Source organism: Choloepus didactylus, chromosome 7 (assembly GCF_015220235.1).
Source record: "Choloepus didactylus isolate mChoDid1 chromosome 7, mChoDid1.pri, whole genome shotgun sequence".
Classification (NCBI taxonomy): Eukaryota; Metazoa; Chordata; class Mammalia; order Pilosa; family Megalonychidae; genus Choloepus; species Choloepus didactylus.
The window spans coordinates 119699715-119718727 of NC_051313.1; the positions used below are offsets into that span (position 1 = coordinate 119699715).

A 19013-nucleotide genomic window follows, 5' to 3' on the forward strand; every position below is an offset into this window, starting at 1 on the left:
TGAGGGCTGTTCAACAACACTCCGATAAAAGGTCCCACGTGACTCAAGAGTGAGGAAAGGTGAGAAGTTGGTTGATGCCTAGAGGACGGGAGGGTGAGGTGGGGAGAGATGGAGCCCTGGAGAGAAAAAGAAGAAAGGTGAAGAATTCAGTGCCTGGCATATAGTAGGTGCTTAAATGTTTGAGCATGAGTGAGGGAAAGGTAAGGGAATCTTCGAAAATAGTTGGCCATTGAAAGGAGTAAGCAGCAGGTATGGAATTAAGGAGAAAGGAAGAAACTAGAAGACCAAGTAAAAATGGCAGTAAGAGGTGTGGTGGAGAAAGAGGCGAATGGGTAGACGAATGAATCCAGCGGCAAGGGATCCAGAGCTGTGCGTTCTCAGAGGGGGTTGGAGAGAAAAGATGCAGCTGGATTCAGAGAGGGGCCGAGCCCTGTAGAGCTCTTGTGGGGCGGGTCTAGCAAGAGGAGACTAGCAGATGAGGGGAGGAGATGCCTGGATCCCTAGGAGGTGATTGGTAAAACAGGCCGCCCATCACCACCCTCCACTTCCTGGCCAGCCCCGGAAATTAGCGGCGTTGGGGAGGGGAGGGGGTGGATAGCGGCAGCAGCCGCCCCAGCCCTCCGAGAGAGACAGCAGGAAGGGAGGGAGCTGGGGGGACAACCCCCACCATTCCTGCCGCTATGGGCCCAGACTCCCACTCCCACCTCCCCTCCAGCGGCCGGGGTTAGGACACCCCCAAATCCCGTCGCCCCCTTGGCACCGACACCCCGACAGAGGCAGAGACACAACCAGCCGCCACCACCGCTGCCGCAGCCTGGCTGGGGAGGGGGCCGGCCCCCCAGGCCCCCCACCCCACTGAGGTGGGGGCGGGAAAGGGATGGGAGGAGGAGGGAGGAGGGTTCTAAAAGGGACGTGGATGAGGGGATGGGGAGAAATTGGGTCTGGGAGGGCCGACTGGGGAAGAGGGTTGCTGGGGAAAGAATAAGAGCCGACTGGGAAGAGGATTGCTGGGGAAAGGAAGAAGGAGGCCTGAGAGGGAGGAAGGATGGAAGAGACAGGGAAGGAGGAGCGATGGAGACCCTTTGAATTTGGAACTGGGGGGTGTGGGCAGGAAATTCTGGAGAGGGAATTCCCCACACCTTCCCAAAGTCCTCTTCCTGCTCTTTGGCCTCACATGACTCTTGGGGAGGGGGGCCGTCTACTGCCCTCCTCCCTCCAGGGGAATTTGCTTCTTAGGAATGTCTTCAGACACCTCTCTGTTTCCATCTAGGCAGAGGATCTTGTTTCTCAGTGGCCTTCCACACTGAGCTAGACCTTACTGACACAAATGCCTTGCGTGGAGCCATGTTTTCTCTACTGATTCTGTGTGCCTTTGACATGCTTAATGGCTAATGTGCTCTTTGGCTGTTCCTGTGTTAACCCTGGGCTGTAAAGAAATAATGTTTTCCATCAGAAGCGCCCATTCTCATGTCTCTCATCCAGTTTGACATGTTCAAATAATGCATCTGTGTGTTTTCATATATTGCATCTATTATGTAGCTTCCTGTCACTTGCCATTTTATGTTTTTGCAGGTTTACTTTAGTGTACAAAGGTTATACTTTATTTTGTTTAGGTTCACGTGTTATGCCCACAGTCCATGCTGTATGCAATAGTGTTCACGTGTGGGATCCTGTGGCTTAGCTGAATAGTGCACACTCTGATGTGATTATATTGGCCTGTTTGAGTGTGTTACCTAGTCACACTGCACATATATGTGTCCTTCTCATGACATAGCATGTGTGCTCCAGTTGTACGTACAGTCTAGTTCATACTTTGCAGTATATTTTGTGAGACACATGCTTATTAACCCAATTGGGCTTGGGCACACAATTGTTTCTAAATCCTTGGATTTTTCTGCTCCTGAGAGGGTCATTTAGTATCAGATTTATTAGAGAAGAACATAACTGGGCCTCCCGTCCCCAAAGAACCATCCCATATGCATTACTTTGCCAACCTCCGTGGCCTTTCTCTTCACACACATTATCTCTACAGTTGGTTGTATACAATCTGTGTCCGTGGAGCTCAGTGCATGTCACAGGGTCAGCCCTGCCACGCCCCCCACCTCCACCATCTGCTTTTGTTTATGGACATTATCAGTCACCCCACTCTGCATTGTTGGCATCAATTTGATGACAGCAGCATGTTCTTTCCCCTGTGGTATGTCGATCCCCATTCTGAATGTGTCTCTTGTGTGTGAAATGACATGTCATCTTCATCTTCGTGATTGTCGCTCTGCCTTCACTATGACCATGTATTGTATGCATATATTCAGAATAGGTTACTCTTTGGAGTGTTGATCATGTTCTTGGTAGCTTTTCTCTCCATGGTTAATATTCCTTGAGAGGTGTAGCTATCTGTTTCATGATTAGAACTAACTGTCATTAATTGTGGGTGTGTGTACAGCCTTATAATCCATCAGCAAATGTTTATTGGGCATTGGGAATAAGACAGAGTCCTTGACTTCAACTGCTTACAGCCTAGTGACGGAAATGAAATGCCATTGAGCAGTGATACACAGTGTGGTACCACATCAGTAGTTCTCAAATGTGTGTGCACATCACACGCACCTGAAGGGGTTGTTAAAACACAGATTTCTCGGCCCGGTGTCTAGAATTTCTGATTCAGTAGTTGTGGGATAAGTAAGGTCCAAGAAATTTCATTTCTGACATGTTCCCAGGTGATTGGGAAACACTGGTCAAGATAAAAGTGTAATGAGAACACAGGCCTGGAGGGGTTCAGGAAGACCTCCAAAAGGTGGCACTGAGCTGTGTGAGGAAGGTGAAGAGAGGGAATGGCATTCCGACCAAAGGGAGCAGCGTGTTCAAGGCACAGAAGCATGAAAGATCATGGAATGTTTGAGGAGCTGAAGTAAATCAGTTTGACTGGAACAAAAAAGGCTTTTGTGGGCATATGGCCAAAGATGTAAGCAGAAGTCAACTAGTCAAGAAAGGCCTTTAGGCAAGACAGGAAAATGTTCAGATTTGTGTTACAGAGAAATCACTGTAGTTGCCACGTGCAGGAGGTACTGGAGGGAAAGAGTTAGGCACCTCTTTCAAATAGTCTGGAGGAGCAACAATGCTGATGCAAACTTGCAAGGACAGTGCACAAGGAGTAGCACAGAAATCCTGATGTTTTAGAGCTGGCCGAGTCTGATGGTTCCTTGACTACCTGCTACCTTCACCCTTGGAAATGGGCTTACCTTTGAACACAACCTTACCTGCACTGTCGGAAGGGAGTGCCTGTGGCCTTGGTGGGAGTGACAGGTTTTAGCCTGAACACTTTTTGTGACTTATGACCCTGCCCCCAGCAGTTGGGCAGAATGGAGGAAGGAGGAAGAGCCTAGAAGACAGGTTCTGCTTGCCTGCACCTCTTCCTCCTGACCCCTTTCCTCTCCCAGGGCATGTGGTGTGATATCTCTTTTACTCTCTGCTCCCCCCTCCCCCCCACCTTTTTTTACTTGGTGGAACCTTACACACTGTACCTGCCTGACCAAGTTGCCTCCAGTGTCGCTGGTAGGGAGGAAAGGGGGTGGTGGCATTTGTTTGCCTGTCTGCAGGGGCAGGGTTGGTGGTATAACTACTCTAGGTATGTCCATGGGTTTCTCTGGGAATGGGGGAGGCCACCTGGGTGGAAGGGGGTTTTTCTAGATATGATTTACCAAACCAGTCATTGAGTGTCTTGATAAAAGAGCATATGCTTGGAAATGTGTCATTCTTTGTGTGACCATGAGCCATTTGGCCCCTGGGTGTGTGCCTATGGGTGTTTTTGTCACTCTAACTATGTCTGCTGGATGCTGTGTGTGCGTGTATACATAGAGGCAGCAGCGTAACAGAGTGGTTAGGAGTGCAATCTGCTTAGGTTTAATCTAGAACTGCTTTTTAGTAGCTGTATGACCTCAGGTAAGTTGTTTAACCTCTCCGAGCCTATTTCCTATAAAATGTAAATAGTAGTAGTATTTCATAGGTTATGGTGTGGCTCAAATTTAAGGGTTGAATATAGTTTATAGACCAGCACTGTCCACCAGAAATATAATGTGAGTCACGTTAAGTAATTTTAAATTTTCTGGTAGCCACATTAAAAAAAGGTAAAAAGTAATAAGTAAAATTAACTTTAATAATATACTTTATTTAACCCATTATATCCAGAAGATTGTAATTTCAACACGTAATCAATGTAAAAAATTAGTGATGATATATTTTAAATTCTATTTTTCATTCTAAGCCTTTGAAATCTAAGCCTTTATACTTACAGCACATCTTAATTTGGACTAGTCATATTTCACGTGCTTAGTATCCATATGTGGCCAGCGCTACCATATTGGACAGCGCAGGTATAGACCATGAGAAGACCCTTACCAGCTACAAGTGTTAGCTGTCATTGTTATTGTCCTTTTATGATCATGTGTCTGCAAGTCACGGATGTCCATGTCTCGTGTCTTTGGACCGTCTGAATATATCTGGGGCTACAGTCTTGAGCTCCCCCTTCGTACGACCCCCATCCTAGAGAGGCTACCTGGGAAAGTTTCAGTGGGAGCCCTATCCCCATCCTGTGTCTCTGGCCCTTGTCCTCACAGTACCTCCCACCCTGCCTTCTGTGCCCTGTCCTCCCTGCTGCCCTCCAGGAATGAGGCTCACTGTCCTCTCCTGTCCCTTGCAGGTGGCCAAAATGGAGCTGTGGCCAGGGGCCTGGACAGTGCTGCTGCTGCTCCTCCTGCTGCTCCTCCTCCTGCTGCCCACCCTGTGGTTCTGTAGCCCCAGTGCCAAGTACTTCTTCAAGATGGCCTTCTACAATGGCTGGATCCTCTTCCTGGCTGTGCTCGCCATCCCAGTGTGTGCCGTACGGGGACGCAACGTCGAGAACATGAAGTGAGCAGAGAGAAGTTAAAGGAGATGAGGGACCCTGAGGGTCAGGAGAGTGCTGTGAATGGGGAGGTCGTGGGGCATGTGGGAGAGACCGAGAGAGCCCAGGGACTAGGAAGGGGAGAAGGCCACAAAGACGTCTAGAAAGACCATGGGCATGGCAGCAGGGGAGAGCTGAGGCAGGCAGGTGCACATCCATGGATCCCACTGGAACCCCTTGCTGTGATCCCTTAGGATCTTGCGTCTGATGCTGCTCCACATCAAATACCTGTATGGGATCCGGGTGGAGGTGCGAGGGGCCCACCACTTCCCTCCCTCACAGCCCTACGTTGTTGTCTCCAACCACCAGAGCTCCCTGGACCTGCTTGGTGAGACCCCTCCACAGGGCACACCTCCCCAGCCATGCCTCTCCCCCTGGAGAACCTTCCCCAGAATCCCCTCCCTTGGAGGCCCTCAGTTTCCCCTCTTCTGGGACCTTGTTTCTTGCTCCTCCCCAGGCCTTTTTTCCCTGGGGTAGACCTACCCGCATAACCAGGGTACATATCCCTTTAGTCACCCCTCTCTCCACTCGGGGCTCCCTGTTCCTATCTCCCCATTCCTTTATCTCCAGTCCCTAGAAGTATGGGTGATGACCTGGGTGAGGTCTACTGCCTCCTGTGACCCTCTGCTCCACCCTGATCCTCACTCCCACCCCTGCCCAAGGGATGATGGAGGTACTGCCAGGCCGCTGTGTGCCCATTGCCAAGCGTGAGCTGCTGTGGGCCGGTTCCGCTGGGCTGGCCTGCTGGCTGGCAGGTGTCATCTTCATCGACCGGAAGCGCACGGGGGATGCGATCAGTGTCATGTCTGAGGTCGCCCAGACCCTGCTCACCCAGGACGTGAGTCACCCAGGGGAAATGGGGGCTTGAGGGACTGTGAAATAGAACAGTTGTAAATAAACTGATATGCAGGGCCAGAGAGCCTCAGAGGCCCCGTCACAGCACTGCAGCACCATTTGACCCCTCCATATGTATGTGTCTTCCCCAACCTTCTTTCTCCCCAGGTGCGGGTCTGGGTTTTCCCTGAAGGAACGAGAAACCACAACGGCTCCATGCTGCCCTTCAAACGTGGCGCCTTCCACCTTGCAGTCCAGGCCCAGGTGGTTATTACTTCCCCTTCCTGCTGCTAAGCCTCCCACCATCCCCTCCTCTCTGAGCAAAGGCCTGTCATGGGAATCTCAGAAAGGAACTGTGGGCTGATCCCCTTTTCTTCTCCTCCAGGTTCCCATTGTCCCCATAGTCATGTCCTCCTACCAAGACTTCTACTGTAAGAAGGAGCGCCGCTTCACCTCAGGTGAGGAGGGCTGAGGTGGGCAGTGGGGGTGGCCAGAGAGGTCATAGGAGAGGCTTGTGGGGCATCCCTGTGAAGCAGGGGGATCAGTCAGTGTGGAATGTCAGAACTGTGAGGAGTCCATGGGATCATCTAGTCTGACCCCACATCAGTCAGCAAGTACTTATTAAGTACACCATGTGTGCAGTGTACTCTGCTAGATCACCATTTGGGCCCTCCAAGAGGCTTGTGGGGCATCCCTGTGAAGCAGGGGGATCAGTCAGTGTGGAATGTCAGAACTGTGAGGAGTCCATGGGATCATCTAGTCTGACCCCACATCAGTCAGCAAGTACTTATTAAGTACACCATGTGTGCAGTGTACTCTGCTAGATCACCATTTGGGCCCTCCAAGAGGGGCTGTTATTATCTAGCAAGAAACAGAAGGCCTGTGTGTGCAAAGTTATATCATGAATACCACTTGGCAATAAATGCTAACCCCAGACAATGGAGGCTGGAGGGGTGCTGAGGAGGGTCAGGGTGTCTGTACTAAGGTCGTGAGAAGGCTTTGTGTCTCAGAGAACTGATGGCAGCTGGCAAGCAGAGGGGCTATTGTCCAGGGTATGGGGGCAGAGAACTGAAAGGCTGAGGAGGGGAGTGAGCTAAGCCTGGGTGCACAGGTTGTGATGGTGTCCTTCTCCCTCAGGGCGATGTCAGGTGCGTGTGCTGCCTCCAGTGCCCACAGAAGGGCTGACACCAGATGACGTCCCAGCTCTGGCTGACAGAGTCCGGCACTCCATGCTTACGGTTTTCCGGGAAATCTCCACTGACGGCCGGGGTGGTGGTGACTGTCTGAAGAAGCCTGGGGGCATAGGTGAAGCCAGGCTCTGAACTCCCTTCCCACCCACCCCCACCTTCCTCCCCACACCTGCCAACCAGTGGGCCTTGTAGAAGGGCCAAGCCCTCTTCCTCTTTTCCCCTCTCCCCACCTGTTCTCCTCTTTGGAATCTTCAATTTCTGAAGTCAATGTGGATATAGCGCCACCCTTGCCCCTTACTACCCCCATTCCTTGTGGACTCTCTTGCCTCGGTGCAGTCTCCATTCTGACCCTCACCTCCTGTCTTCTTGTCTGTGGAACAGTTGCCTCCCCCCATCTCAAGTGGGCTCAGCCTATACAAGGATGGGGAGCATTCCATCCCATCCCAGGGGACACTCTTTCTTTGTGGTCTTCTCTCCCTGTGCACCCCACATTGGCCAGTGGACTCATCCATTCTATGGAACAGTTCCTCCTACCCCCAAGTCCATGGATTCAGTGGCCTCATCCGTTTGTGAGGAAGACTCCTCACCCTGTGGCTGGAAGCTGATACTTCCAACTCCTCCTGGAACAGTCTTCCCAGCCTCATCCGGGGAATATTCTCCACAGTACCTTCATACTCCTTCCCAGTGGAGCCCCCTGTTAGTGGGGGCTGGACTCTTCAAATTCAGAGGTCTCATCCCTGCCCTTGCCCAGATGCCCAGGGTTGCACACACTCCTGGATGCACATGGCCAGTTTGGTCTCCACAATTCTCTGCTTTCCCTGTCCCCACGGTACAGTTCTTCAGTGGTCCTGGACCCACCCAGCCCTCTGCCCTGCTGTACCATTCTGACCAGGCACAAGGGGAGGAGGCAGACATCAGGTGCTGCACTCACTTCTGTTCCCTGAGGAGTTGGGGAAAGGAACTGAACCCTGGCTGGAGGGGATAGGAGGGCTTTTAATTTATTTCTCTTTGTTTTGAGGCTTCCCCTCTCTGGGCCAGTTTTCATTTCCTCCCTGTGGCATTAGCCTCTCCCTGCCTCCCACCCCAGACCTGTTCCCACAATCAGGGAGGTGGGCTGGGAGCTAAAGGAGAGGATGGGACCCATTTTTTGCGTGGTTGATTTTTATTAATTATCTGGATAACAGCAAGAAACTGAGAATAAAGAGAGAGATATCTGGGTGCTTTCTGGCTGCGTTTGTTAGAGGTTGAAGAGGAGGTCCTCGTGGAGGCAACCTGGACCTGCCTCCAGCTAGAATACTCCAGGCCAGGCCAGAGCAACCCACCTCCCCCTTTACTCAACTCTCCAGAGTTCCACTTGCTTCTCCGTGACTGACAGCCTTATCGGCAGCTTCCCAGCTGGCCAGTCTCAGAGAATTAGGGGTCCAGTTTCAGTATAAATTAGGGGGCAGGGATGCTGCAGAGGTTCCTCATGTGCGGTTGAGGCGGGGGCCCAGGCTGTTGTCTTCACAGGAGCCTGGTGAGTGACAAGGAGGTAGGCGGGAACACTGGCTGTAGTCTATGGGGCTGCCAGGAAGACTGACACCCAACACTTAGCAGAAACCACTGGGCTGGAGCCAGGCTCCCAGGAAGAGAGGGATGGTGAAGTGGGGGTGGCCCGGGGAAGGTATGGGGAAAGTGAGTGTTGGAGAGGGATTCCAGGAAAAGAGGGGAAGCAGGTGTTGGGGAGGGGTCTTGGGAGGAGTTAGGGTTGCTTTGGGGGGTGGGGCCACCTGGGCGAGAGTTGCGTGAGGACTCACAGGCGCCCAGCCTCTCCTCCAGCAGCAGGACCTGGTCGCTGAGAGATTCGATCCTGTCGCCCCGGCCCCATAGCTCGGCCACCTGATCGGGCAGCAGTTCTTCAGGTGGCATGGGCAGCACCGCTCGGACCCAGGCCCCAGCCTGACCCACCCACTAAGGAAGAAGAGACGCCTCAGAGCATTGCAGGGGTGGGGAGTGGTACTCGCCCTGCCCCTAGGCGCCTCGGCTCACCTGCTCCAGCCGATCCAGGCGCCCTCGCAGCTCACGAATCTCCCGCCTCAGGGCGCGCTCCTCGGGTTCCGCCTCCCGAACTAGGCCAAAAGAGAGTGAGACCTCCGCCCCGGCCCGAGTCCGCCGGGCCCTCCGCAAGGCCCATACCCCTGCCGCTCACCGGCCACGTTGAGAATGCTGGCGCCGGTCGGGGGTTCCCGGGATCCCTCCGCACAGGTGCGACCGTCTGGGCCCAGCACCAGGCCGCGGGGGCAGCTGCAGGTGAAGCTGCCCGCCGTGTTGAGGCAGTGGTGCGAACAGAGGGTGACGCTAGCCCTACATTCATCCACGTCTAGTTACGGGAAAGACCAGAGAGCTGAGTGGGGGGAGAGGCAGGGCCCGGCACTCCGGTGGGTAAGGAAGCCCTGCCCCGCCCCCCACCCCCGTTAAGGGACGGGGATGAGCAGGCTCACCCACGTGACAGTGCTTTCCCCCCCAGCCGGGAGCGCACTGGCACTGGTCTGGCCCTACGCAGACGCCTCCGTTAAGGCAGGGCTTGGCGCAGATGGCTAGGGACAGGAGGATGGAGAGTTAGAGACCCAGACCCATGGCCCACTCGCCAGGGTCGGCTTCCCCCAAGACTTAAGAGGATCCAGCCTCACCTTCACAGGTGAGCGCCCCCGGGTGCCGCTTCTTCCAGCCCTGGCAGCACACGGCGTGAGTCTGCTGGACCTCCCGCCTCACCTCCCTCCAGGCCACGCGGTAGGTGGTCCTGGAACACAGCACCTAGCTCAGTGCTCTGGGATGTGGATCCTGGTCGGGGCTCCTTGCGTCCCTCCTGAGAGACCCCGGGGTCCCAGCACCCATCTCTCACCTGTAGGTACTGCAAACGCGCCGTCCAGCGCACAGGGTCAGATAGGGCTTGTACACCGGTTGGCTGTAGGACTCGTTGTAGCGGAGAGGGACCACCAGCGTCTGCTTGGAGCACACCCCCTGACTGTACCCATGCCGGAGGAGATGGGAGATATTGTGTAGGACCCCCTCTTCTACCAAGGCTCCACTGAGGTCCCACCCTCCCTCCAGGGGAAGAGAGCACCCCTCACCCCCATTCTAAACTTCTCAGCTCATTTTGTCCCCGTGAAGCCCCACCCCCAGCAAAAGGCTGGGTGATGACCTCACCCCTGGCCCTTCCCCCTCTGTTGTCACCTCTCTTTGAGAGATTCAACCTTGACCCCCTCGCTTGGCATCAGCAGCAGGAGGAATGAGAATCCGCCTAAGAAAGTGCACAGCTCAGCCAGGGACCCCATGATTCTCCTTGACTCCAGACTCTGCGGGCTGCAGGCAGGAAGAGGTTAATGGAGGCCCTGCCCTTCTCCTATTCACTTCTCCAGGCCCAGCCCCTCCAAGAGCAGTCTGCTGGCGCCCTCCTAAGGGGGTCAAACTAGCCACCAGGACAGTCTACACTAAACTAGCCACCAGGACAGTCTACACCTACTGGTACATCTAATTATAACACCCCTGCTCCGTTATAATGCACATAATGATCAGTACCACACAGACTCACATGGGGACACACTCCCTTCCACACCTGCCAACCTGTGCAACCTAATCCTCTCTACACACACAGCCTTGACCCTCCCCTAACCACCCTCCTATCTCTTAACAAGCCTTCTTATACCTTAATCTTCACACCTTCAAAACCCCAGACATACACTACTTTTTCTTCAACATCCTCTAGACCCCCTCACACCTTACTAACACAAACCCACTCACCTGGGAACCCCACACCTGACACACATCCCTACTACCATCATTCACCTACACCATCACATACACCTGGAAAACACACCTACACCCCTCACTCAGACAACACCCCCCAACTCACACCCACCCTAAGGCACCAAGTGACCCCACTGCCTCCCCATTGACATTCTTTCCCCACCTGCCCTCCCCTACCAACATTCCCACCTGGTTTCCCCTCTCTCCTGGGAGACTTCAGGCAGACCAGCCTCAGCAGGAATAGCTCAGACTGGTGGGAGGGCTGGGTGGGCAGAAAAGGAGAGGAGGGGCTGGGCCAGACAGAGCCCTCCCATTCCTGCCCCCTCCCACAAGCCTCCTCCTTAGCTCCAGCCTGGTCAGCTCAGCGGGTCCAAGTCCCACTCCCCTCACCCCCACCCCAGCAAAGGGCCCCCTAGAAGTTTCTTCCCCAACTCTTTGAGGTCCCCTATTTGGGACCCCAAATCAGCAGAGACTACTGGCTCTATAACCTCAAATCTCCCTTGCCCCCCACCCACCTTCAACCCACCCCAGACTGGGAGAGACTTGAGGGATGGGGAGGGAGACAGAGCTGGTAGGGAACAAAGCTGGGTAAGGTCATGGGAGAAGTAGCAAGAACAGCTGAGGAAAGAAAGAAGGGCAAGTCATCACAAAGGCAGTTGGGCGAGGGAGGCAGCCCAGGGCACCAAGGGAAAATTGCCCCCATCTCTTGATGACATTTGTTAGGGCTTGGGGGGGCACAGGGTTGAGCCAGCCACCCTCCCCCCATGCCAGGGCAGACAGGGCCCTATTGTCTCAGCCAAAATTCCTTCTTTCAGGGAAAAGGAGGCTCATTGTCCAGCCCCTCACCCCACTCTGGTCTACAAAGGTCGAAAGGGGCACAACGAATGCCCACCCTGACCCTCAGCCCCCTCGTCTAGCCTGGGGGTGGCATATGCATTCCACCCCATGGGGCAAGAGCCCAGTGCAGTGGAGCCCCTGGCTCAGCCCCCCAATCTTAGGCTGGGACAGGAAGAATATTGTCCTCAGCCAGGAAAGAACCTGCAGAGAATCAGGAACCCACATAGAATGGGCATTGAGAAAGCGGAAACACCAACGGGGTCCCCACCCCAGACCAGGCATCCGGGCACCCAGGCCTCCAGGCCTTAGCTCTCCATCCCCACCCTCCTTGGGGAGCCAGAACCCCCTCACCTGGAAATGAGCCAAGCCACACTGAGGAAATGGAACTTTATTTCCATAAATACAGGGGTAACACCCCAGTCAAGGGTAGCTAAAAGAGGAGCTGGGGCCTCAGAGAAACTGGGCTCCCCAGAGGGTACCCCAACACTGAACATAGGGACTGGGGGATCCCCAAACCTGAGATGGGCCTCGCAGGCCACAAATATTCCCCAACACTGATACTTCAAGAACGGAACTATCCCCATAGGGGAGCCTCAGAGCCCCACTCTCAGGGGCAGTGCTTCCTGGGTGTTGAGAGGGCAAATGACAGGCGAGTTCAGAGAAAACTGGAACTTGGGGAGGAGAGAAGTTAAAAATGTCCTGAGTGGCCTGGAAGGAGACCCCTGTGGTGGGCAGGGGCTGGGTTCTCCTCCTGCACAGCCAGATACAAAGGAGCAGCAGGAGCAGCCACGGGATAAAAACCTGGTTTCCCAACTCCCCAACTTCAGTCTCGGGAGAAAGGGAGAACACGGAGCAGCCCCCCGAACGAGAGGACATGAGGTAAGGGAATCCAGGATATGTCATTCATGGAGGAGCAGAGGACAGGGATTCTGGGAGCCCTGGTTACTGGAGGGCAGTGTGGGAGCAATGAGGTGATCACAGGCTTGCCAGAGCCTGACATCTGCTTTCCAAGGCCGCTGCTTGGTCTCTGGGCTGGGGGCTTCCTGGGGGATCCCTGGGGACATCCTCAGGAGAGCCACGGTTCAATGCAGGCCTCATAAAGTGTGAGGTTGGAGTGCCAGGCCGTGTGGGGGATCCCGGCCATCGGGCACCTCACTATGGCCCCCCGGGCCAAGAGAGTCTTCAACCCAAAAGAATCCCGCAGATAAACCTTTGAGGTGGGTGAGGAGACACGTACGCATGGAAGAAAGACACAGGGAGAGACAAAGTGAGTAACGCTGGGTCCCAGGCCCCCGCCCAAAGGGGGTCAGTGGCAGGGAGGGAATGAAAGGGAAGAGAGGGGAAGGGACCCCGGGGGCTCACCAGTTGCTCTTCCATCTCCAAGACCGTCTCATTTGCATCATAGAAACCAAAGAAGCTATGAAGAGATGGGAGGGGAGGTTATCAGAGCTGGAGAAAATGAAGATGGGCTAGGGTCCTTCAGGAGCTCACAGCCTGCTGGGGAGACAAGCAGCAAGGAGGACACTAAAAATAGTTAACTGGATCTTGTGTGTCTCATGAGATGATACACTGAGAAGGAAATGGCGTCACTTCTGTAGAATTCCCATCAATAATGCGTAAGCTGAATGTAATCACGAGAAAACATTCAACAAACTCAAACTAAGGGTCATTCTATAAAATAAGCAATCCACATGATTCCACAAAATCAATGTCACAAAAGACAAAGACTGAGGAACTGTTCCAGATTAAAAAGGACTAAAGAAGCTTGACTACTAAATGCAACACACAGCTCTGGACTGGATCATGCACTGGATCTTTTCTTCTATAAAGACAACTGGAAAAATTTGATCATCTATAGATTAGAGTACTATATTGATGCTAATTTCTTGATTTTGATAATTATCTTGTAGAGATGTAAAAAAAAGTCCTGTTTATAGGAAATATACACTAAGGTATTTAGGGGTAAAGGGACATCATATCTGCAGCTTAATTTCAAATGGTTTATCCACAAAATTTTATGTATTTAGGGAGAGAGGATGCTAACAAACATCTGGTAAAATGCAAGCATTTGGGAAATTTAGGCGAAGAGTACATAGAAATTCTTTGTATTATTTTGGGAACTTTTTTAAGTATGAAATTATTTCAAAATAAAATGATTTTTCAATTGAAAAATTTACAAATATTTAAGTGTCATGGGCACCAAGTAAACACTGGCCCTGAATAACTGGACAAATGCTAATGATGGTCAGTCCAATGGACTGTGGGAGCAAAGGGGAGAGAGCCCTACCCTAGTCTTAGAGCATCACCAAAGGCTTCCCAGCAATGACCCTGGACTAGGGAAGGTTGTCCCAGGCGAAGGAACAGCAAAAGGAGAGGTAGGAGTTGAGGCACATGGGCAAGCTAGACTGGGGGCCTGGAGACCAGGTTGAGGAACCATATTTCATAAGGGTAAGGAAAGCAGTAGGGGCACAGAGACGAGGATTTGAACCCCAGCTCTGCCCCATGTTCTCCCCACTGTGTGCTGTGTGTATTTGAGCATGTTACTTATCCTCTTGGTCCTACAGAAGAATAACTTCTTCATAGAGAGGAAGGAAAATATTGTGGTTAAGAGCCAGACAGCTGACTTCACCACTTACTAACTTTAGGAGTTAGGCAAGTTATTTAATCTCTCTGCACTTCAGTTTCTTCATGTCAAATGAGGATAACGGTCATTACCCTCTAGGATTGTTTTGAGGAGTTGAAGAGCTAATATACAAAAGGTATTTAGAACATGCCTTAGGACATAAAAGATGCTATGTAACAGTGAGCTATTACTATTATTCACAGGATTATTATTGCTGTGAAATGTGATGGCGTACACAAAACCTGTCCCTCACTATTGTAAGGATGTTTGCTCTTTCACTCAAAACCCTCCAATGTGGAGAGTTATTGCCTAATGGAAACAGTTTCCACTTGGGGTGACAGAAAAGGATAATGGATGGTACTGACAGTAGCACAACATTGTGAAGGTAATTAACACCACTGAGTCACATATTTGTAGGTGGTTAAAATAGGAAAATTTATGATGTATACGTTGCCACAGTAAAAATTAAAAAACAAAACAAAAAAACAAACAAAAAAAAACCATATAACCTTACAACACAAAGATGGAACAGTAATATAAACTATGGCCTTTAGTTAATAACATGCTTTTTCTGTAAACCTTACAACTGCTCTGAAGAATAAGTTTATTGGGAAAAAAAAAAAACCTCCAATGGCTTCCTATCTCACTCAGGATAAAAAGGCACAACATAACTGGGCCCCCATTACCTCTCTCACCTCCGCTCCCACAAGTCTCTCCACCTACACTGGCGTTGTGCCTCACGTCTGCCCCAGGGCCTTTGCAGGTGCTACTCCTTCTCCCTGGGTCACTCTTCCCCCAAGGAAGGCACAGCTCCTTCCCTTGCTTCCCTCAGTCTCTGCTCAGTGGTATACCTCTTCCAGGGGGGCTTCTCTGGCTCTCTCTAAAACAGGGCTGTCATCCTCTGATCCCTTCCCCTGCCTTATTTTATCACCACCTGACATATATATTTATATTTATTATCTGTCTCCCCAACCAGTGTAAGCTATATGACAGCAGGGACTTTTTTATTCACCAATGCATCCCAGTGCCTGGGCACACAGTAGTGCTCAATAAATATTTGTTGAGTGATTAAAGGCGCTCAGGTGATATTTCTGATCACTTATAACAGAGGCAAGGACACAGTGCCATGGAGCCATGGATTTTCCTGAGGAATAACAGGATGGATGGGATGAGCTGGGGGTGGGGGGGAGCAGTTGGAAGCTGCTTTTTTTTGGAGGCTGCTACAAAAGTGCAGGTAACTAAAAGGGGTGGTAGGAGATGTGATCAAATGGCATGGAACTATACACACACACTATACCAATGTCAATTTCCTGGTTTTGAAATTGTGCTATAGTTACATAAAATGAAACCATTAAGGGAAACTGGGTGAAGGCTACACAGGACCTCTCTATACTACTTTTGCAACTCCCTATGAATCTATACTTATTTCAACAGTTTGGAAAAAGTTTTTATAAATAGGGTGGATGACAGGAATGGATCAGAAATTGAGTCATCAGGATTTAGTGACTGCCTGGATATGAGGGGTTGGAAGATGACTCCCAGGTTTTGGTCTTGGGTGACAGGATGGAGGGGGACAGTAACTGGACCATGGGACAGGTAGGCTAGTTTTAGGCATGAGTTGCAAAGTACCTCTGAGTAGAGATGTGTAGCAGGCATATAAACATTTCTAAAGCCCAGAGCTAGAAATAAAGATTGGTGAGGAGTGAAGGTGCCCTCAGCCAATTTAAGACCACATAGCGCCTTATTACCTGGACTGCCAGGGGGTAATAACACCATCATCAGGGCCCCCAATCAGCACCAGGCAGCCCACACGGAGGAAGTTCTTCCGCCATGCTGCAGGATGGGAAGAAGAGAGACTGGGTCAGCCACTGGGGACAGGCCAGGTTGGAGAAGGGAACACAAGAGGGTCAGAGAAGAAGAGGGGACCCAGGTGGAGTTTGGGGCCTGGGGTCTTACCGGTGGCGTTGGCATGGTCTCTTTCCCCATTGATCAGGGCCAGGAAGCTGCTGGCGTTGAGGTACAAGTCATCGTGATGGGGGTCTGGGTATAAACAGCAGTTAGGAAGACAGTCAGAGAAGCCAGGAGGGGAAGCAGGAGCTGAGACTGGAAGACCAATCAGGAGGCTGCGCTAATAGTCCAGGTGCATAGTAATAGAATAGTAGTAATGATAATAATAATAATAGCAAACACTTCTATCCAGTGCCTATTATGTACCAAGTCCTGTTCAAAGTACATTACACTCATTAATTTATTTAATCCTCACAACCATGCTATGAGGTAGGAGCTAAATTATTAACTTACAGATGAGGAAAACTGGGTCACAGAGAGGCTAAGTAGCTTGCCCAAACTCACCCCACAGGGTCAGGATTCAAACCCAAATAGTCTGGCCCCAGCATCCAAGAGCTTAAATACTTCACTAGGGGTTGGCAAACAATGAAGCATGGGCCAAATCCAGCTGACCACTTATTTTTGTAAATAAGGTTTGATCACAACACAGCCATGGTTACTCATTTATATGTTGTCCATGGCTGCTTTCACAAGACAACAGCATGGCTGAGTAGTTGCAACAGAGATCATATGGCCTGCAAAACCAAAAATGTCCACCATCTGGCCCTCTACAGCAAAGGTTTGCTGGACCCTGCACTAGACTATAGTCTCTGAGGCACTAAGGTAACACATGGGAAGCATTTTGAACAGTGACTGTTCAAACAGTAATTGCTCAATAAATGTAAGGCCTCATTGTCATCATTCCTATGGTAGGGGTTATGGGAGGGTTATGGGAGGGGTGGGAGCAGCAGGCCCTCCCCTCCCTGTGCCTTCTCCCATGGAGGCCCAGTTCAGCAGCCCCACTCACCGTGCCAGTAGTTGCAGATGGAGAATTCCTGGCCCCAGGGGCTATAGCAGACCCGGTAGAGATTAGACCTCATGGAGGTGGGGAACAGCCACTTCAAATAGTCTGTGTCTGACAAGAGAACAGCAGTGCCAAATGGCCCAAACCTCCATGCTCCCAAAACTCGGGGTTCCCTATGGAGCCCACAAGGCCCACTCACCTCCATACTGTCCCATCTGTGGCGAGGAGAGGGAGATGAAAGAATCCACGTTGTGATCATCCATAACAGAGAGCAGCGCCCGGCAAATGAGGCCCCCTGAAGGCAGAACACTGGTGACTCAGGGACAGCCAGGCCAACAGAAGCCCCCCTCCCTCTCCACCTTTATACATAAAGGAGACTGAGGCCCAGAGAAGGCAAGCACACCTTGTGCCAAAGGGTCAACGGCATGTAAGTGGCAGAGCCAGAATTAGATTCTGGGCCTCCTGGCTATAACTCCAAAGTGCTATTCACTGCTCCATCATCCCTTAATTCAGGGATATAAAGAACAACAGATAACGGGGAAAGAAGGAGATAGTAGTTCTAGGAGCCTCCTTCCCATTCAGGCCACAGACAGATAAAACCCAGGTGCTGAGGGAAGTGAGAAAAGGAGGGCCCAGATCCCAAGGCTCTGGTTGGAGCAGGGTGGTTCAGAGAAGGGGATGCTAACACGTATCCCTCTGATGGAGATCAAGCCTCAGATAGGACTCAGAAGTTGGCTGGGGTGAGGGGCTCCTACCCTGTGAGTAGCAGATGAGATGTACCCCCTGAGGGGCCTCCGCCATGATGGGGGCCACAGCTTCTCGGAACCCTTGCACCTGTTCCCACAGGGGCCGCAAGCTCTCTCTCCCATCGAAGAGATCGAGCACTGTCACCACAGTCCCGGGGTGTGTCTGTGGGAAGGGGGCAATGCAGCCACCAGGGATGGACTTTGAAGCCCCTCCCACACCACCCGGTGACCAGCGTCCACATGCCTATTGTGCCCTGCTAGAACCAAGGATTCTGTCCCCCAACTCTCCTCACACCAGCACCAGCTCCCTGAGGAACTGGGCAAGCCCAGAGAGGCAGCTTTCAGTCCCCACTCTCCCTCTTCAGCCACTGTAGACACCTCCAACGTCCTCCACCCAGGTGTCCCCTGCCAGACCTGGTTGATGTATTCTAGCAGGTGGCGGAAACTGTAGGAGCTGTCGAAGAGCCCATGCACCACGATGACAGGCTTGTAGGGTGCGAGGTGGGGGGCGGGGGCCGCGGGCAGCAGCAGCAGCAGCAGTGGCAGAAGCGGCCACAGGAGCAGGACCCCCGCCGGGGGGAGCCGCGGCCCCCAGAGCCTCAGCATGCTCCCGCCTGAGAAGAGGGCGACGAGGGCCTGTGAGGGAAATGACAATATTCCCTCCCCTCGGAACAGACGCCCGGCAATCAAGCCTCCCCAGCCACCTTCCCGGGTCCTTGTCACGAAATAGCCTACTTTAAACTCCTCTCCTCCTTTCCATACACAAACACACCCACAACGTAACGTACCGACCTGCTCCCGAAGCCCCGCCCCCCAATCAGCGCTCTGGGGACTGGGTCCCTAGGCCCAGAATCTTCCTAATGCATCACCCCAGCCATGCACCACCCGGAGTTTTGCAAGACCCCTGAGCAGCAGCCCAGACCCCGTGGAGAGTGCAAACTCCCACCTGGCCTGGGTCCGTGGGCCTTGCTCCGCGCACTGTTTACTTCACCCTAGTCTGGAACCCTCCGGGGAGGGTAAGGGTGTGAGGAGGGAGGGCGCAAGGGAATGACGAATGGGCGGGGGAAGGCCGCTCGGGGTCGCGCGTAGCCGTCACGTCCGGGGCTTTCCCTGGCAACCGTGCAAGCGTCCCCAGCAACGCAAACCTGCGACCGGAGGGGCAACGGAACAGTCCATTGAGCCCTAGGAGAGGGGGAGGAAATAGGCG

The 19013-nt window shown here is 52.4% G+C and overlaps 3 protein-coding genes across 4 annotated transcripts; 1 reads left to right on the forward strand and 2 right to left on the reverse strand.

The window, feature by feature from the left end:
* The first annotated feature begins 582 nt into the window (after nucleotides 1-582).
* AGPAT1 (1-acylglycerol-3-phosphate O-acyltransferase 1) lies at nucleotides 583-8182 on the forward strand. The gene is made up of 7 exons (XM_037843338.1): nucleotides 583-860; nucleotides 4697-4905; nucleotides 5134-5267; nucleotides 5602-5777; nucleotides 5942-6037; nucleotides 6159-6231; nucleotides 6911-8182. The coding sequence occupies exons 2-7, from the start codon at nucleotides 4706-4708 to the stop codon at nucleotides 7093-7095; spliced, it is 864 nt and encodes a 287-aa protein (XP_037699266.1). The 5' UTR covers nucleotides 583-860; nucleotides 4697-4705; the 3' UTR covers nucleotides 7096-8182.
* EGFL8 (EGF like domain multiple 8) lies at nucleotides 8107-13003 on the reverse strand. The gene is made up of 10 exons (XM_037843337.1): nucleotides 12949-13003; nucleotides 10939-11011; nucleotides 10177-10305; nucleotides 9845-9967; nucleotides 9633-9742; nucleotides 9444-9539; nucleotides 9152-9322; nucleotides 8992-9071; nucleotides 8760-8913; nucleotides 8107-8476 (listed from the first exon to the last, which is right to left on the reverse strand). The coding sequence occupies exons 3-10, from the start codon at nucleotides 10275-10277 to the stop codon at nucleotides 8430-8432; spliced, it is 882 nt and encodes a 293-aa protein (XP_037699265.1). The 5' UTR covers nucleotides 10278-10305; nucleotides 10939-11011; nucleotides 12949-13003; the 3' UTR covers nucleotides 8107-8429.
* On the reverse strand, nucleotides 11960-18859 carry PPT2 (palmitoyl-protein thioesterase 2). 2 transcript variants are annotated; one of them, XM_037843335.1, is made up of 9 exons: nucleotides 18753-18858; nucleotides 18221-18420; nucleotides 17816-17969; nucleotides 17260-17355; nucleotides 17064-17171; nucleotides 16166-16249; nucleotides 15958-16042; nucleotides 12949-13003; nucleotides 11960-12796 (listed from the first exon to the last, which is right to left on the reverse strand). In XM_037843335.1, the coding sequence occupies exons 2-9, from the start codon at nucleotides 18410-18412 to the stop codon at nucleotides 12653-12655; spliced, it is 918 nt and encodes a 305-aa protein (XP_037699263.1). In that variant the 5' UTR covers nucleotides 18413-18420; nucleotides 18753-18858; the 3' UTR covers nucleotides 11960-12652. The 2 variants fall into 2 exon arrangements, with proteins under 2 accessions (XP_037699263.1, XP_037699262.1); XM_037843334.1 differs by having other exon boundaries at nucleotides 11960-13003; nucleotides 18753-18859.
* Between the last annotated feature and the right edge of the window lie 154 nt (nucleotides 18860-19013).

What these genes read in the sequence shown, in the direction of transcription:
- PPT2 (XM_037843334.1), bottom strand. Translation starts at nt 18,412, where the DNA reads ATGCTGAGGCTCTGGGGGCCGCGGCTCCCCCCGGCGGGGGTCCTGCTC. An exon ending in AGACCATGCCAACGCCACCG is followed by an intron (nt 16,043 to 16,165) that starts GTAAGACCCCAG and finishes CCCATCCTGCAG; the next exon opens with CATGGCGGAAGAACTTCCTC. An exon ending in ATTACCCCCTGGCAGTCCAG is followed by an intron (nt 13,004 to 15,957) that starts GTAATAAGGCGC and finishes ATCTCTTCATAG; the next exon opens with CTTCTTTGGTTTCTATGATG.
- EGFL8 (XM_037843337.1), bottom strand. Translation starts at nt 10,277, where the DNA reads ATGGGGTCCCTGGCTGAGCTGTGCACTTTCTTAGGCGGATTCTCATTC. An exon ending in CGCGTTTGCAGTACCTACAG is followed by an intron (nt 9,743 to 9,844) that starts GTGAGAGATGGG and finishes GCTGTGTTCCAG; the next exon opens with GACCACCTACCGCGTGGCCT. An exon ending in GCCTGGATCGGCTGGAGCAG is followed by an intron (nt 8,914 to 8,991) that starts GTGAGCCGAGGC and finishes CTTCTTCCTTAG; the next exon opens with TGGGTGGGTCAGGCTGGGGC.
- AGPAT1 (XM_037843338.1), top strand. Translation starts at nt 4,706, where the DNA reads ATGGAGCTGTGGCCAGGGGCCTGGACAGTGCTGCTGCTGCTCCTCCTG. An exon ending in GAGCTCCCTGGACCTGCTTG is followed by an intron (nt 5,268 to 5,601) that starts GTGAGACCCCTC and finishes CCCCTGCCCAAG; the next exon opens with GGATGATGGAGGTACTGCCA. An exon ending in AGACCCTGCTCACCCAGGAC is followed by an intron (nt 5,778 to 5,941) that starts GTGAGTCACCCA and finishes CTTTCTCCCCAG; the next exon opens with GTGCGGGTCTGGGTTTTCCC.